General features: G+C 45.3%; 2 protein-coding genes, 1 long non-coding RNA gene and 1 other non-coding gene across 4 annotated transcripts in view; 1 reads left to right on the top strand and 3 right to left on the bottom strand.

The window, feature by feature from the left end:
* Nucleotides 1-12,548, bottom strand: part of ift172 (intraflagellar transport 172) — a 34,921-nt gene extending 22,373 nt beyond the window's left edge. Inside the window, exons 1-22 of the mRNA XM_064340228.1 lie at nt 12,282-12,548; nt 11,805-11,948; nt 11,285-11,397; nt 10,911-10,950; nt 10,555-10,620; nt 10,261-10,340; nt 10,056-10,143; nt 9,419-9,633; nt 8,962-9,085; nt 8,624-8,719; nt 7,939-8,100; nt 7,171-7,224; nt 6,965-7,068; nt 6,348-6,433; nt 4,678-4,790; nt 4,011-4,178; nt 3,729-3,865; nt 3,130-3,237; nt 2,053-2,137; nt 1,392-1,484; nt 853-930; nt 117-365 (exon numbers count right to left, since the gene is read on the bottom strand). Of these exons, the coding sequence (XP_064196298.1) occupies nt 117-365; nt 853-930; nt 1,392-1,484; nt 2,053-2,137; nt 3,130-3,237; nt 3,729-3,865; nt 4,011-4,178; nt 4,678-4,790; nt 6,348-6,433; nt 6,965-7,068; nt 7,171-7,224; nt 7,939-8,100; nt 8,624-8,719; nt 8,962-9,085; nt 9,419-9,633; nt 10,056-10,143; nt 10,261-10,340; nt 10,555-10,620; nt 10,911-10,950; nt 11,285-11,397; nt 11,805-11,948; nt 12,282-12,320 (2,442 nt within the window). The 5' untranslated portion in view covers nt 12,321-12,548. The remainder of the gene's footprint in view (nt 1-116; nt 366-852; nt 931-1,391; nt 1,485-2,052; nt 2,138-3,129; nt 3,238-3,728; nt 3,866-4,010; nt 4,179-4,677; nt 4,791-6,347; nt 6,434-6,964; nt 7,069-7,170; nt 7,225-7,938; nt 8,101-8,623; nt 8,720-8,961; nt 9,086-9,418; nt 9,634-10,055; nt 10,144-10,260; nt 10,341-10,554; nt 10,621-10,910; nt 10,951-11,284; nt 11,398-11,804; nt 11,949-12,281) is intronic.
* A 179-nt stretch (nt 12,549-12,727) lies between these two features.
* Nucleotides 12,728-12,799, bottom strand: trnaa-ugc (transfer RNA alanine (anticodon UGC)). Its single transcript has one exon. It is a non-coding gene; the product is annotated as a tRNA-Ala (tRNA).
* Nucleotides 12,800-13,541: 742 nt separating this feature from the next.
* LOC135257472 (uncharacterized) lies at nt 13,542-15,798 on the bottom strand. Its single transcript, XR_010330658.1, has 2 exons — nt 15,712-15,798; nt 13,542-15,397 (listed from the first exon to the last, which is right to left on the bottom strand). It is a non-coding gene; the product is annotated as an uncharacterized LOC135257472 (long non-coding RNA).
* On the top strand, nt 13,601-17,192 carry si:dkey-221h15.4 (uncharacterized protein LOC563950 homolog). The gene is made up of 6 exons (XM_064340221.1): nt 13,601-14,412; nt 14,837-14,971; nt 15,245-15,344; nt 15,724-15,868; nt 16,193-16,318; nt 16,728-17,192. Exons 1-6 carry the CDS (start codon nt 14,047-14,049, stop codon nt 16,897-16,899), a joined length of 1,044 nt encoding a protein of 347 aa, XP_064196291.1. The 5' UTR covers nt 13,601-14,046; the 3' UTR covers nt 16,900-17,192.
* The last annotated feature ends 374 nt before the right edge of the window (nt 17,193-17,566 follow it).

Genomic DNA, 17,566 nt, shown 5'->3' with positions numbered 1-17,566 from the left:
AATGCCTATAATGTTCTATGAGGCTCTTTTACGAACTGAAAAGAAATGTAAATGACCCCCAACCCAGGCTTCGTTACATAAGCAAGGATGATGATGACGAAGGCAGTCCCCCTCACCCGCTCGTAGAACTCGCCCTTGATGAGGGCCGAGGCGATCCTGTTGACCACGTCGCCGTTGGAGACCAGCTCGTCGCGGCCGATGACGAGCCGCGCGGCCTTGGCCGGAAGCCCCGCCTTCAGGTACAGGTTGACCGCGCCCAGGTGGTCGCCCTCGCCCTCCTTCACCTCCCCCGCCTTCTCGTCCTGATTGGTCTCCATCAGCCACTGGTAGTAACTGCGCCGCAGGTTGTCCAGTTCGGGGTGCCCCTGTCAGAACCACACACACGCGGGTTTCTCGGTGTGGCATAATGGTTAGGAATCTAGGCTTGGAACTCTCAGATTGCAAGTTCAAATCCCAACTGTCACACTGCCCTTGTGCCCCTGAGTGGTGGCTCAGCCTGATCTGCTTTCCAGCTGTGAGAACAGACAGCCTGTTAAAGATACTGTATAAAGGCATCTGCTAAACAAATAAATCATGTTAACTAGTACTGCATGGCAGCGGTGGAAAATCCAGGTCCAGAAAGTAAAAATTCCTCCCCAGTATTTTGTTCCAACCACCTGGATTTGCTAATTAGCACAGTTCCTCAGCCAGGAGGTACAAACTAATTACTGAAATCAGCTGGCTGAGCTGAATGAACACATGGCAGGACTTTTACTTTCTGACCCCTGAACTTTCCACCTCTGCTACAGTCACACATTTACAAAAAAATATATCGGCCCTATTTTATAAGGTTTGGAGTCACATTAATATCACCTTAGCCTCTGCTATTGCGATGCAGTCGTCCCACATGTGGAGCTCCTGGTACATTTCCATGGCTTCATCGATGGCGTTCTGCAGAACACATAAAATGGTTGCTCTAAATTGGGGGGGGGGGGAGCAGCTCCTCTGCATTAGGGCCTATATAAACAACCCATATTTCTGTCTGGCTTGCTGCGCAGGCAAACAGTACAGGGTTCAGCTCAGTAGCGCAGGTTTAACGTTCCCCCTTAGGACCAAGTTAAAACACACCGTAGTACTTTTCAGTGTAGTCCAGTGATTAGACAACACCCTAAAAGTTTCCTTCCTTCCTGAAGTGTCCTATCTCAGCACATGTTTAGAGGAGCTTAATTTTAGGACCATCTATGTGCAATGCTAATATCATCAGCGTACACTGAGGTATAACACAACAGGCTACATTCCTACATTATCCACCGCTGTTCTGGCACGACCCTGCTGACTGACCCAGCTTTGAGACACCTTCTCTGGGCAGCCTGGCCCACCTCTGCCTTTCAGCAGCGAGGCAGTGGACTCACCTGCTCCATGTAGTGCATCTCTGCCAGCTTGTAGTTCTTGTCCAGCATGGCAAGGCGGGCTTTGACCTGGTAGTGCTCCGTCCCGTCGCCGCCCTGACGATGAGGTAAAAACCCACCGATAAACCAACCGCATTTCTCAGTTAAAAAAAAGCAGCGTCCGCCCGTCCGTCCGTCCGTCCGTCACGCGGAGACCGGCCCTGGCACACACCGGCGATTCGCCGCCCACCACTTTGCTCCGTGCCCACACCTGTCAGCTGGATGGTCAGCGGCGGCTGGCGGGTTTTTTGGGCACGCTTGAATTCGAGCGCGTGTACGCATTAGCGGTCGTTAGCGAGCCAGTGAAGTGCTAATACGCGCTGGATGAGGAGACCGGGCGGGCGGGCGGGCGGGCGGGTGGGTGGGCACGCCGTGGAGCAGCTGTGCCAGCCTCTGCCCCCGGTGCCAGGGATCCCGCGCTCCAGGATACAGGAGACTCGTGATCTCTCTGAAACTGACCAGCAGGCTGCGGCCCAGATATACACATACACACTCTCAGATACGCACACACACACCTTTTCTCTCTTCGTCTGGAACATGCACACAGACACACACACACACACACATACACAAATCCTAAGACTTCCTGTGATAAGACCTGAATCTGGGGTCATGTTTTACGCACGTATTCTTTGGAGACCTGGTCGGCGATCTTGTTGGTCTCGTTCAGAAAGCGTGCTTTGGACACGTCACCCAAGGCCGCAAAGCACCTGAAAAAGAACAACAAAATTCAGAAACAGAGGTGCTGAGTTCACAAATTTTGACTTCTGGCAATAACTACGACACTGACACCAGATGCAGTGGAATGTCAATAAAGACTCCAGGCATGAACTGCACCCAAAAAATAAAACTTAAACCAAGTTACCTCTTCTTTCTATGAAGTTGCATCACAATGAAAGTTCTTTACACTAATGGGCTGGGCTGTGTTATTTTCTTTCTAGATCATCTCAGCATCTTTTTCTATTCATTTACATTTTTTCCACCGAACAAAACTGTTTTCTCTTGCATGATTTATGCAAATCAACTCATACACAGCGAACACACTCTGCATTATTAATGATATGCTACTTACATTTCAAACTAACTTTCGCTGAAGTGCTTATAAAAGGCATATTTCTTTTACTTTAATGCTTGCTCCTCACTTAGGCTAAACGTGCCTGGACCGTGATGACCTCTGTGTTCACGAGCACATGACCTCACACTCAGTACCCTACTCTAGGTGCTCTACTCAGTCCACACGGTACTGCACTAGGGGTGCTCCACTCAGTACAGCATGCTTAGTACTGTACTAGGGGTGCTCTACTCAGTACATCACGCTCAGTACCCTACAATAGGTGCTCAAGGAGATGCCTTCCATTTGGCAGTATTTCTTTTACCCATCGAGTCCCGATAATTCTTTTAGACTACACATCCTGACAGAAGACAGATGTCTGAGAAGCTGGGTTTCATCTCTCTTCCCTCCCGCTCGAGCGCAGAGAGGTGCGGCGTATGTGCGTAGTGTAGACGTGTGGCGTGTGCGTAGCGTAGCCGCGCGGCGTGTGTGCGTAGTGTGGACGTGCGGCGTGTGTGTGTAGTGTAGATGTGCGGTGTGTGCGTAGTGTAGACGTGCGGTGTGTGCGTAGTGTAGACGTGCGGCGTGTGCGTAGCGTAGACGTGCGGCGTGTGTGCGTAGCGTAGCCGCGCGGGCGGCCCGTGCTCTGACCTCTCGGCGATGTGCAGCTGCCGCCCCTCCAGGGACAGCCTGCTCAGGGTCTTCCACATGGCCTCCGTCTCCGCCGACATCTCCAGCGTCTCCAGGAACGCCGTGGCTCTGACCCCGCGACACGGAACAGGACACAGTTAGCGCTCTAGAGGCCGTACCGGGTAACTGCCACGCACAGCGAGGGCGACACTAGCCTTTACTGGGCTGTGTGCAAACACAGCACGGAGGAGACAGACAGAGTACGCAGCGAACACTGAAACTGGACCCTGTGAGTCTATAAAACAATTGAGCGATGTGTCAGTGTACTGGCACACTTCTATTCTGTCTTCCTGTGCGAAATTCCTCACAAAATGGTGACCGTCCATTAGTATCAAACACTTTTATTAACTTACAAAGGTTCTGCCGATTGGACCAACTCTCAACTGTGGATTAACATCTGACATGACACTTACACAAGATTAATATAGGCTATTTATCAATTCATATTAAATTTAATAAAATTACACTGCATAGCAATGTCACATCATATATACACATCGTCTATACTGTCTATACTAGCCTGCATACATTCAATGTGTGAGTAAATGTAACCCGCTTACCTGTAATAGTCTCCGTCATCGATGGCGGTCCCAAACTCAATCAGGCCCTCGTCCAGAGTGTAGGAGACGGTGTTGACCCCCTCAGTCACGATCACCTCCGTCTTGCCGTTGCTCCTCTCCAGATCCACGATGTCGCCCTTCACGCAAACGGGACAGAAAGGAACAAAAATCAGGAGTCCTCTCTCCGCGTCAGGCTCACGCGGGGAGCGCGCGGGCGTGCGAGGGAGAGCGAGTTTTACGCGCGGACAGAGGCGGCTCGGCGGGAGCTGGGGGGCCACTCACGCGCAGGGGGAACATGGTGACCCTCTCGGGGCTGTCGATGTTGTACCACACGCACAGGCTGCCCCGGTTCTGCGCCACCACCACGTCGCTGCCCGGCACCCACTGGACGTACGAGCAGAAGCTGAGCACCGTGCTCTTCAGCCCGCTCCCGATGTCGAACAGGTGCAGCTGGGAGAGGAAGCGCCCAGAGTGTCACCGATCGCCGCTCATGGAAACGCAGACGCAGTGATCTCCCTTATGCACAGAAATACTTAAGTATGCACATACCCACTCGTGTACACATACGCAAATCCCCCTTCTTCTGAACCAGTTCATTTCAGAAGACCATAAGAAAAGCATATAACGATATAATGCCTTTCCAAGCCCCACAATGCACAGTGTGTAAGGCCTCAAAATGCAGTGTGTAAGGCCCCACAATGCACAAGTGTGTAAGGCCCCACAATGCACAGTGTGTAAGGCCCCACAATGCACAAGTGTGTAAGGCCTCACAATGCAGTGTGTAAGGCCCCACAATGCACAAGTGTGTAAGGTCCTGCAATGCACATCACTATTAGGTCTTACAATCTGCAAGAGCATAAGGCCCTGCAATGTACTAGGACATAAGGTCCTAAAACATGCCCAGATGTCAGGTCTTCATGACAAAGTATTTCGGGGAGGCCTGTCTCACCCGCAGCTTCTTGTCCCTGAAGAGCAGCTTGCGGCCAGTCTCGTTCAGCTCCAGCCAGTCGATCTTGGAATCGTGGCTGACGGTGCCCAGGTTACACCCGACAGCCAGGTCCACTGTGGGGGACGCGAAGGGCAGGCTATCAGCAGGAATGCATATGCAGGAGCTCCGCTCCACTCCTCTCACAAGGTTAAGACTCCGTAAGCTGCATGTGGAGCTGACACATCCGCGATATCGCATCTGCACAGGTCAACAGCAACGCCATGCTGCACACACAAATATAACGTATGCAGAAACAAGATCTGCGATTTGGCACTAATCACTGTGCACATACATCTGTCCTCAGCTCCTCCCACAGAAACATACTGATCGCTCAGGAACAACACGGAGAAGGGGAAGAGTAGCCTTTTTTTTTTTTTCGCTGCGCAAAAAACGAGAAGCACAGAAGACGGAGCTCCAAAAAAGGCATTTCTAATTTACACCTTTTTCTCCTGACCACGTTTAAAAGAACACACAGACGGGGGGGGGACACACGCTCCTGTGAGTCAAAGGAAATAAATTGGACGGACGTTATTTCTCATTTTCACCACCTGGAAAAAAAAGACGGAGGGACATGCTCGGACTTAATTAGCGCCGAAAGCGGGCGGCGTGCCGGCAGATGGTCCCCGCGCCGGGCCGGTCCGGCTCTGGCTCCACGCCGCCGCACCCGGGTCAGCCCCTAATTGAAAGGCAGCTTCAGGACGGGACGCGCGCCGGATCCAAACCCTTATCTCTGACTCCAAAACCGGCCGTTTTTATCTCCATTTCAAAAAGCACTTTTAAAAAAAAAATTTTTTTTTTTACATTGCATAAAATATAAAAAAGGAAAAAAATAAAGGTACTGTTCAACACAATAGTCCCCACAAGACTGGGACATTCAAAGAGTTCATTTGAATGGTGCGTTTTCTCGGGAAACCTCAACTAGACTAATGATGATCTATCATCCCCGGAATAAATCAATACTTCTGAAGGGCTCTTCATACATTATTATGAAATTATGTGTGAAGATGTATTATGTCATCGCTGGGGGGCTGCGTTTGTGTGTGTGTGTGTGTGTGTGTGTGTGCGAGCGTGCACGTGCACGTGCACACTCAGCCATTATGTGCAGGTTTATGATTCCCCATTACAAAAAATGGAGTTTTAAATTTTAATATGACCAAAAAGTGTCATCTTTAATATTTGAAAAATCAATTTTGAATAATTACACAAAGAATCATTTCAAATTGCGGGGCCCCTGTCAAACATAATTATATGGAATATTCAATTAATTGTTTATATATATGGTAATTATATGGAAAATTAATGACGTGTTTTGCAAACATCATGCACTTTCATGTTTTTACATAAAAAACAAATAAAAGAAGTGATTACTATATCATAATATGGTTTCACAAATATAGATTGTTACTTTGTCTATTTTAACATTTGCAAATATACCATTGCAAAAATTACGACTGGACAATGACTGATTCATCATGACTGCTACACGCCCGGCCACTAGTTCCTGAGTTAGTCACCCTTAAATCTGGGGAACTGAAGCATTGGGAAACTGCTGTGTAATGGGGAAACGTGATGGAAGATGAGACAAAAAGCTTTCCTGACAGCATCACGTTCAGGCCCGATGAGACTCTCACCGATAGCTATGGTCTTGATGTCGATTAGGTAGGCTAACTTTTTGTTGTCTTCGACGCCCCTCTGTTTCCTTTCATTCAGACGAACACTGCGGATGTAAACACATGCATGAGCTGACAGACAGGGACGGATCGGGAATGCGCTATTAAAAACCTGAAGCAAGGAACCGGTCAACCCTGACATTACAAGGAAAGACAAAGCAAAAAATAAATAAATAAATGCTGACAACTCTGACAGCCTGAATACATTAGTGCGCATTTGTAATAACCGACTTCGTTCGGCAAAGACTGACATGACAGTTCATTACAAAGCTTTCCCTCCACTTTGACGTTTCTCACACTGCAGGTCAACAGTGCCACCTGGTGGACGCTACCTGGCACAGCACTCTGAGCAAGTCCCTGAAAATCACGTCCATGTTACGTACAAAATGCAGACACAACTGTTCCAGTGTTAGGTCATTCAGATTTTAACAAGACCCTGCGCCTCTCACTGGTTTAAACAATCTAAGCCAACGTGTTTGATTTTACCCACAGTACTCTGAAGTTAATAAAGACACAGAGAATGTGAAGATGCACTCTGAAGTTAATAAAGACACAGAGAATGTGTAGAATTGGCCGACCTGATGAGATGTGGGTTCATGAACTCTGTGCGCACAGATCCCAGGATCTCATTGTTTCCGTACTCCACCAGGGTCAGCTCGCCGGCGTTGAATATCATGCACACCTGAGAGAGGCACAGTGCGGGTTCAAAATTGTCGTTAAAGCCGCCAAAATGCAAAGGGCATTAAACAAAAATAAAAAATAAAAACAACCCCACACATCTTACCGTTTCGTTTTCGAAGAAGAACTTCTCGTTTCCCCCGGAGCCCTGCCACGCCACCTAAAAAACAAAATCCTTCGTTTACCTCGGCGGCTCCTCCCTCTTTACGCCGCGTCACGCTCGCAGACGACAGCGTCCGCCGTTACCGCGGCCGCCATTTAAAACTCCGCTCACGCGCCGGCGACGGCTCCTCAGAAACTCTCAATTAAAGCGACGTTAGCACCCTGAACCGTGACAGCCCTTGAACTTTTAATTACAACGGCTTTTTTTTTCTTTCTTTAAACGGGTCCTCGGAACTTATAATGGAGCAATTTGGAAGTGCACTCCACCAACATCTGAGCCTTTCTCGCCTGCTTGAGAGAGCAGGCAAACGCAACGGCCTTCCGTGCCTCGGGAAGACATTCGTGTGAAACGCGCTTCCGAGAGGCGCCTCTGGCTAAATGCATCTGCTAAACGACTGCACTGTAAATCGCAAATTGCGTGTGACTGGTTTTGTTTTGATTTTTCATATTTTAAAACACGTTACATAAAACAGAAAATTCTGCCCCTGGAAAGGTCCGTGTGATTATGCAAATGGGAGCCTTTCATGGTGTGCGAGCACAAATTTTGTCGGGATGAGGGAAAATCTAATTCACACCGAATAATTACTCAAGTGCACGGCGCTTGCGCCCCGGAGATTTTTGCGTTTTTTGTATCCGCAAAGAGACCGCTCCTAAGAGCCTGTAATACTGCGGAGTGATCAATAAGACAGTCCAGGCGGGGCGGAGCTCCTACCTCGCTGAGTTTGTTGGAGCCCAGATCTCCCAGAAGCAGGGTGCTGGAGGTGTGGGCCACGAGGAAGCGGTCCTTCCCCATGATCTTCACCTCGTCGATCTCGTAGCCGTAGTGGGACTTCAGCACCACGCGCGTCCCCGACGAGAGGTTCTTCACTATGACCTGCGAGGGGCGTGTGACCGTCAGCGTCAGCGTTGGGACAGAGCAGCACTGAGCACGGGGGTCAAGGCAAGGTTGTGCCGCGGGTTCGTCAGACTCCGGGTCCGCAGGGCTGCAGTGTCTGACTGTTTCTGGCCTAATTTACTAATTAGGCGAATAATTTGATTACTGGTTGGCTAAAGAGTCCCTGTTTCTAAGGCCTAAATTGGCTGTCGATTGAAGGGAAACCACAAAAGCTAGTTAGACGCAATGGCCATTCAAGGACTGGAGTTTGACACCCCTGTGTTTGTGGGCAAAGGAAAATGATTTCAAACAGTGTTTGGAAAGACAGACCATATTTTGTGTTTTTCAATGTTGTACTGACTATTTTTATTTTAGCTGAGATCAATTTATTTCTGTAATTTTCTACAATAAGAAATCCATTTGAACAAAGTAACTACCAATTGCAACAGCTTGCACAAGCACCATTTTACACTCACGCACTTTAATGCACACTTAATGAACTCAGTAGGACGGCAGAACTTACCTGACTCAGACCGACGTACGTCATCTCAAATTTATTTTTGTAGATGCTCCTCCGTAGGCAGCAGTCGAACTGCTCCACTCCTCCACACAGTGTACCCTGAACACAGACGCCAGCCAAAACCAGCCACCGACACAAATTCGTCAAATGGCAGCGGACAACTTTGCTGTACCAATCTTTCAGCCATGGGGGTAGGGGGAGGAGAGGGCTTGCCCAAATACAAACAACTACCCTTCTTGTTAATTTCTTGCTTTTTTTTTTTTGTATGTTATCTGTAATAGACAATCTGCTGTTGTTGTCATTGGCTGAACAGCGACTTTTGTAAGTGGATTCTGACTTACAGCACAAAGCCGGGAGCCATCTCTCTTCCAGGCCAGGGCGGTGATAGTGTACAGGTTGGGGATCTCCTTCGAAGGCGCCTCGTCCCATAATCCTTTCCGCGGGCTCCAGTTGAAAACTCGCAGTCTGCAAAAACAAGTTTGAGGGATCAGCTTAAAAAGGCAGGTCACGCTAGGTCGCAGACCGAAGGGCTTATTCAGTCTACCCACAATGCAGTTTGCCCTCATTGTTAAAAGGAAAATGAACCAAGTGTTTTTTCCCCCTCCTTCTTTTGAAATGGATTTAATTAAATTCAAACGACAAACCGTGAGTGCATTGCAGTGTAAGAAAGGAGAGTAAATGAACAATTGTTGAAATGACAAACGGACAATGAGAAAGCCCACTGCAGTTAGACTGGACACAGTACTGACTGCTAACGCTAATCCCGTGGACGTTCACAGAGGTCATATGGGGACTGACCTATTGTAGCTGCCGAGGACCACAGACTGGCCGCTGGGACTTGTGGCCGCCACAGTGAACTCCTTCTCCGAGCCATCCCGGCTGTAGTCGAAGGTCTGGATCACATGACCTTCCTTCCCGTAGGCTACAATCTTCTTGTCGCATCCCGCCACGATGATGCTGTTTGCGCTCCATGCCAAAGCATACGGTGGACATGGGTGTGTCAGCAATTTGCCCTTCAGTGGACATGGGGGAACAGTGGCAATCAACACACAGTTAAGGACATGCTATTTTTGAGCAAACTAACTTTAAACCAACACACTCAATCTTGTCACAATGGCGTAGTGATGCCAATGGCATCGTCTAACTTCTGATTATACCGCATGAATGTCTTTACAATGTAATGAGACCCCAGAATTAATCCAGACACAACTGGACAGGGAGATGGTTATGTTCTCTTACACTTGCATCCTGTGTGTTTTGTGTCTACACGGCTGTCCTCATGCATATCTTTATGTATTTATACTTTTTACATTCATTGACTCTTATCTTGTTGACAACCTACGATGGTGTGAACAGTACGCTCTCCTCTATGCATATTCTAACGTTCTAAATGTTGTGACTTCATTTCAGAAGCCCCGGCACTTGAGGGTCGTACCTGGGATTCGCCGGAACCTTCGTCATCGAAAAAGTAGCGAACCACCGTTCCGTCCGCGTGGCCCGAGAGTATCCCCTTCCCAGAGACGCTATCAGAGAGGGCGATGGGCAGCAGGTGAGGGACGCACAGCATTTATAACACAGGTGCAATGCTAGCTGCTAGCTGTCCAGGACCGCAGTTATTAGTGAGAGAACAGGATACATACTTTGACGTCAGTGAAACCACATAGGACTCTGTTCCGTATACCGTGGACGACTTATTCGTTTTTGTGTTGGCGAGACGAACCTGAAAACAATTTGCCAGGTAAAGATGAAGTAATTGTGATAACATGGATACCCTTCAACAACGTTTGATTTGTTTGCATGGTAAACGAACTGTGAGATTAAATCTCCATGTTTGTCCATTGGAATGTAAATTAAACAGAGTGGGCCCAACGGACCTCACGAAGAACAATTATGAAATAAAGTCAATTTAATAGATTTGTGAGAAGAAAACCTACCTTCCCCTCAGCTAATCCAAAAATAATAGCATGTTCGGCAGGCCACAGCAAACAGGTTACAGCACTCTACGAAACAAAGACCCAGCAAGGAATGAAAAAACATCTAAACAAATATAGAATTAATGGCTACATACACAAATTACTTATTTTTACGGAATGGATAAAGTGTGCTCAATATTGTCACAATATTATTCCTATAGCTGTCAAAATCATAGTCAGGTGTCATATGTAATAATATAATAATTCCAGTTAATATCACAACTCTGTTAATATCTCAGATAGTATTAATGGCTACGGGAATTATTATTTGATTTTGTAAGGGTAGCCAATTAAATCAAGGATATTAAAACACTTACTGTCTGCACAAACTTATTGCAGATGACCTTTTTCTCACCCCTGTGAAGAACAGAATAAAGTCAATATCCACTGTCTTTCTCATTTCATAAGCAGAACTCCAAAGATTTACCGAGTCATATGAATTCACTTAGAGATAATAGGATTTCAAACTCATCTCCTACTTGAACCACTCCATTGAGGTCTATTTTCTCATCATTCAGTCAACTTTTAGCTACTATTTCTACAGGTTTACCTAAAAGTCAAAATTTTAAAAAAACTACCTTTGAAGAACATACAAATGGAGACTCAAAAGGCTGATGCAAATGTATTTAGACAAAATACCAGGTTCTATATTCAACATATTGTAGTCAAAATCCAAAATATTGACACTCACCATTCCTCTCCAATTTTGTAAACATAAATAATGTTGTCGGTTTGTGCTATGGCAATTTTTGTTGAGTCAGGAGAAAATGCCATGGACTTGACAACATAACTTTTCTTTCCATACTGAAAAAGAAACAATATGTGAAATATCAATAAATAACATTTATCATCTCACATTGGGTTTCAGTTTCAAGATTCTAAGGGGCATTCCATCTCAATGTTTGACTGGAAACATACTATAATCAACATATAAGAGAGCATTTTAAATAAAACTAAACCCTTCTTGAGAGGAAACTAAATCTACAAGATTATGTTTCTCATCTCGTTTTTATAGACGTTTTTTAAGAAATCTCGTATCTTTCCATCCTGTCTGGTATAGACCTGTCTATTTTATGGAGAAACCTTGCGTGCCCGTTCAAAACCCTGTGCCCACTGTGTATGAAACGAGCAAAATAAATAAGTAAATAAAGAGAGTTTGTAAAAAAATTTTTTAAAATAAATAAATAAAAATCTCACAACATTGATGTTACCTTTGAGTCCGCAGGTTTAGTGGAAAACTTGTCTCGTCTTTCTCCCTGTTCATCATAAAGTAAGACCACTCTATCCACAGTGCACACCGCAAACTTCCCGTTATTCGGCGCCCAGGCCATGCAAGTCACTTTAGCAGCTCCATCCTACATGAAAACAAAACACCAACGCGTCAGCCAAGAAAGCTGACTAACTTTCCAATGACACCGCGGTAAGGGCAGAGGTAGCTAGTAGTACTGGAATAAATTGGTGTGTATGTTAGTACGACCAGCTAACAAGCTGAGCATTAGACAGTGGATGGCAAGCTCACACGAGCCGACAGTAACTGTTAGCTAGCTATTGCTTTACTGCTTAGCTGGTTCCACGGTCTTTCCAACCAAACGGTTTTTTGGCAGATCGACATCAACTACTGGCACTGATTCGAGAAAATACCTCAGTTTTAGCTAGCTATATAACTAGCTAGCGACGTTAAAACTTACCTGGGGGATTAGAAGCGTTTTCAGATGTTTTAGCTGCATGACTGGAACTTCATATGGTGTTTAGTAGATTCCAAGCAAACGTTAAACACGTTGAACATTAGCAGCATGGGCTTCGATTTGAGAAATGGTAGAAGCAAGCTTTGTGCTCTCTGGAAATAATATTTGTCTTTTCGATCACCCGCGACTACTGTAGTTTTGCGGCAGACATTTCTGTAAACATCCGCTCTCCCTGGTTACCAGCGTCTGCACACAACGATATGACGTAGGACACATGTGCTTAACGTTGCAATCACGTCGTTTATGTTGACTCTATTGCATAAATCTGCTCACTATAAAGAAGCTTGATAGCAAGACGTCTTAGGAAAATGTATTGTGGAAAGACTTTAATCAACTTGAATCTAGTGTCCACTGCATCTAATCGAGTAGTGTATCGCAAAAAGGAAGTGTGGAGATGCCGGGGATTGAACCCGGGGCCTCATACATGCAAAGCATGCGCTCTACCACTGAGCTACATCCCCAACCATACTACGCTTGGAGAAATACAAGTTTATGTACTTTGCAAAGTTTGCAGAAAAAAATGATTCAGCCTGGCAATTTTTTGATCACCCATATCCTGGTGAAAACACTTGAAGCCATGTCCAAGCAGAATTCGTGGTGCACGCGGGGCAAATGTTTACGTTCAAAATACTGTAATTTTAATATTTTATCTAAATCCTTTGTTTTGGCAAATCTTATAAACAAATTCATTGAAAAATCTGATGTTTTATTTAAAGATCAGAAAACGTCTTGCACCTACAATGCGAAAATCCATGATAATTTAATTGATAGCCCTGTCCATTGGGAATTCTTTGAACTGCTGAAGCAGGTCAGACAGGGTCGGTGTTCGGTTCTAGGCATAGGCGCATATATAATCAAGTTGCTTTTTACATAGAAGTGGCAGAACGACGCTTTACATATGCGATTACATATGTGACGTTACCCTAGGGCGCCAACTGTGTGGAGGCGCACCCATTGTTGTGGGGGGGTGGGGTGGTGTTATAGTTGGTGGCACCCCAAACCCCAGAATGCAATCACATCAACCCCACCTTCAGCCTCCTCAAAGGGCAGCAGAAAGGCAGGCCAGGTAGGCCAAAAAACTGAGTGGGGGGGAGGGGGGGGGGTAATTAACCTGGCAGTGACAACCCCCTTCACACCACTCAAATCCAAAACTTGTTGGACTGAGGGGGTTTTGGAATTCCTGACAAAGCATGTTCTTTCTTATAAAACATGACAAGTTCACAGGAAAGTACAACCCATTGGACAAGACCTTATGTGGTCCCCAAGTGTGTTAAATTAACGGAGAAGCATAGGATTGGAAACTCCAAGTGTATATTCAAACCCTCATCACTCATGAATGGGCTGTCAACTGTACCGATAATTGTGAGGAAGGTATATCATGATACGGTTCCAAGTGAACGTCCTCTGGGTGGCAGGTCAAGCAAACAACAGTGTGACGCAGCTGAAATAGGATACCAAAAATAGATCACACTCAGATGACAGTATTGGCAGCAGCACTAAGGACAGAAGGACAGGGGAAATCTGAATGTAGCCTTTAGACTTTTTATTTGGGAGGGGAGCTAGCAGAAAGTATGTCAATGGGTCAAAAAATATGAAGAAAACAGCCCTAACATAACAGTTTCCTAAATTGAGATTTCCTAGGCAAGACTGCCACCCAAGGGAGGGACAAAAGCAAAGACACACAGCAGAGAGGCAGCAGTAAAGCAAGATGCACAATATAGTAATTCGGTGCTTGGAGAGGTTACTCTACAATCTGTGGTTTCTGAAGGACTTCGTGGACTTGATTATCGCGGCGGCCTTTTATTTTTTCGAAGCCGTCGTCCGGCTGCTGGTCCAGCCGCCCAGGAAGGACGTGGAAGGGGAGATCGTCCTGGTAACGGGGGCCGCCCACGGCGTCGGCAGGCGAATAGCGGAGGAGATGGGTCAGCTCGGCGCCACCTTGGTCCTCTGGGACGTCAACTGGGAGGCCCTGGAGAAGACGGCCAAGGAGCTGAGGAGGACTTTGGACGTGCGCGTCTACGCCTACGCTTGCGACTGCAGCAGACGCACGGAGGTCTACAAAGTCGCAGACCTGGTAAATCCTTTCACCGGCACTGGCATTGTAAAGTGAAACAGCCATCTCAAAATCCACAATTTAGGGAGTTCATGTATACTAAACTTGATATCAGGGATTGTTTCATGGTATACTTTTTTTTAGGAGGCTTCTGTACCAGTGGTAAAATGACTGCAAGATATATCTTTCTATCCATTGGTGGATTCATATATTTTTATTTTTAAATTCTCATCCCCATTTTAGTCGCTGAATAATATTTCAGTGCTACAGCTGTGCCACCCATACCATTCAAAGAGAATTACTGCTGGAACGTGCATTGCCAATGCATTTGCCCACACAGCCAGTGACTACCTTCCTCACCTTGTGATCTTCTTACTTGTGACTCACCTTGGTTGCATTTACTTTACATTCATAACTAATTACAGTCATTTCTGTTGGTTATAAGGTGAAGAGGGAGGTTGGGGACGTGTCCATTCTTGTGAACAATGCAGGTGTGGTAACAGGCAAGTACTTTTTCACAGAAGCCCCAGACAACCTGATCGACAGAACGCTGAGGGTAAATGTAGCTGCCCATTTCTGGGTGAGTGGTTACTACTTGTTTCTTAAAACTTCTTCCTCATTGTCTGTCTCATTTCCAAGTATTTCCCGAGAACATTGTTTTTTTAATTTTTTTTTAAATAATATTTTATTTTCAGTATTTCACATTCGTAATTTCAGAACTTTAATTTCAGCAGAGCCAAAAAACCTGACATAAACTAACTTGTTTGTGTTACAATATTGAACAATAGACTATCTAACGTAAATTCCAATTATTTTTTTCCCTTAGTTTTTTTTTTGATGTTTTACTTTTCAGACCTACAAAGCTTTTCTCCCAGCCATGGTGTCCCGTAACCATGGCCACCTTGTGTCCGTGGCCTGCCATGGAGGGCTTCTTGCCATGAACGGTTTGGCAGGCAAGTGTCTGTATCCCTGTGGACAGCTCAGTAACACCACGCAACAACTCCTGCTGAGAAAGTCATAAAACTCATCGGTCACCGCGCTCACTTGCATTGACAAACTTGACTTGTTTGTTTTTTTTTTTTTCCCTGAAAAACCTCCATCATCTATATATCTTTTGTTCAGTTCTCAGAATGCAAATGAGTTACATTCTGCGAAAACAATTATGAGAAACCTTGTACAGCTGGTTTGTTTCTCGTAAACTGTGAGGCGTATTGTCATGCTCTATGAATTGGCCTGCTCTTTGGCAATTGTTTCACCTTGTAAAAAAAACCTTGTTTCATCTCACTGTATAAAAAAAAAAAAAAAAACAGCAGTATTTACCTTTGTTCACAGATTATTGTGCGAGCAAGTTTGCAGCTGTCGGTTTTGCTGAATCCATTGCCTTGGAGCTTCTCGTCCTTAAAAGGGAGGGTGTCAAAACAACCATTGTGTGCCCTTATTTAATAAATACAACAATGTTTGGAGGGTGCCAGACAAAGTAAGTTATCAGCCCTTACCACAGTCTGTCCTATTCACATAGCTTACCCTTGGGATTTATTCAGTCATGCTTTATGTATTATGGGCCCTTGGGTTTTTATAAATGTACTGACAATGCGCATGTCTAGTCAAGGTTTTGCTCAGTGATTTAGGCCTTGGCTTGAAGTAGGGGGTATTCTTCTTCTGCTGTCTGTTCCCTGAAATGTAAGCTCCAGGTGAAACAGAGACAAAAATTGAAAAACAAATTAATAGCTTGAAAAGAAAAAACAACACCTCAAAACAGTGACGGGGAAATAAAAGTTTCTTTTCTCTCTTTTTCATTGAGATGGCCTTCATTTCTGCCAATAATAGACCAGACGGATGCGGCAAAGAGGATTGTGGATGCCATTCTGCGGGAGAAGATGTACTTACTATTGCCCTGCAGTTTGTACTTCCTGGTGGCCTTGAAAAGGTGCTTTATACTCAAGGGCCATTTTCCATGTGTACATTTTACAGTTTTCAGGGGAACAGACAGGCACATGCAGAGTAAAGTGGCAAGACTAACTAGGCTCTGTGACTCTCTGAAGGGGGTAAAAGGCCCCCAGAGAGGCAGTCTTGAGTTTCGCCTCTGTGACGATGTCATAGTTTGCACTCAGATTGGTTAATTGCAGCACTGTGTTGTCTGTTTTACACAAAAACTTTGAATAAAAGCAAAGGCTTTGAATAGCAGGTCAATGTTTATCACAAGTCACACACATTGTTGTCATATTGTTTGTTGGAAGTATTTAACCCGGAAATAATATCCCTGGAAGTTAAACTTTGACCCTGAAGTGCAATGGTTATTTGAATTATTATGTGAATTCCATCACTTTTTTTGTCAGTTTCATGCCAGCCAAATTGGGGATCATCTTTGTCAACTTCTTCGGAGGGCTGGATCTGATGGACCAATTCAGAGGAACTCCTGCGCCATTCATAACCTACAAAAGGCCACAGCGGCAGAGGGACAACAGTGTCACTGGGGAACCGCAAAATGCTCTAATAGAATACAACTAGACTCTACGAGAATATGGATACCACATAACTTATTTTTGTTAGATTTTGTTTCCACCTCCTTAGTTACTGGTCGCCAGGAGTACATCTGAATTGTATTCTGGAGTACGCCTGAATTTACATTTCTTAGGTGTTTCCGATGGCTATCAATAGAAACAATACTGAGCATGTGCAGTTAAGAGAGATGTTCCGCCATTTATCTTGTAAAATTATGGAGACGCTATATCTTGCTTTTAGTAAAATGTATATTGTGCTTTATTGTAAAATAAATGAAATGTATCTTTGACGTATACTTATTCATATTAGTCCTCTTTCTTCCACTACAGCTAACTAACGAGCAAATAAACATGTTCCACACTGGCCAGATAATGCAGAAAGACGTGCGCGTGGGTGACTTTTCCATTAAAACTGTGAAAAGAAAAAGAATATCCATAGGCTAGAAAATATTTTTAGACATGTAAAAAAATGTTTACAAGCCGATGTGTCATATCGGTTCAATGCGTAGCTATGCTACTAACAGCCTTATGAGCAGATTATCAATTTCGCACGCTATGTTATTTTAGGTAATTTCGCTGAGTACAGTTATCTTCACTTCGTTCCTTTATCTTCGAAGTGTCTGTCCAGCGTGCGTGGGCTTGTCTGTTCCTGAACGGCTTTGCTGTCTCTCCTC

Source organism: Anguilla rostrata, chromosome 6, assembly GCF_018555375.3.
Source record: "Anguilla rostrata isolate EN2019 chromosome 6, ASM1855537v3, whole genome shotgun sequence".
Classification (NCBI taxonomy): Eukaryota; Metazoa; Chordata; class Actinopteri; order Anguilliformes; family Anguillidae; genus Anguilla; species Anguilla rostrata.
The sequence above is the reverse complement of the archived record's forward strand: the minus strand, read 5'-3'. Positions and strand labels throughout refer to the sequence as shown.

Coding starts and splice junctions, on each gene's coding strand:
- si:dkey-221h15.4 (XM_064340221.1), top strand. CDS start 14,047: ATGCACAATATAGTAATTCGGTGCTTGGAGAGGTTACTCTACAATCTG. Junction 14,413..14,836: donor TCTACAAAGTCGCAGACCTG/GTAAATCCTTTC, acceptor GTTGGTTATAAG/GTGAAGAGGGAGGTTGGGGA. Junction 16,319..16,727: donor TTCCTGGTGGCCTTGAAAAG/GTGCTTTATACT, acceptor TTTTTTTGTCAG/TTTCATGCCAGCCAAATTGG.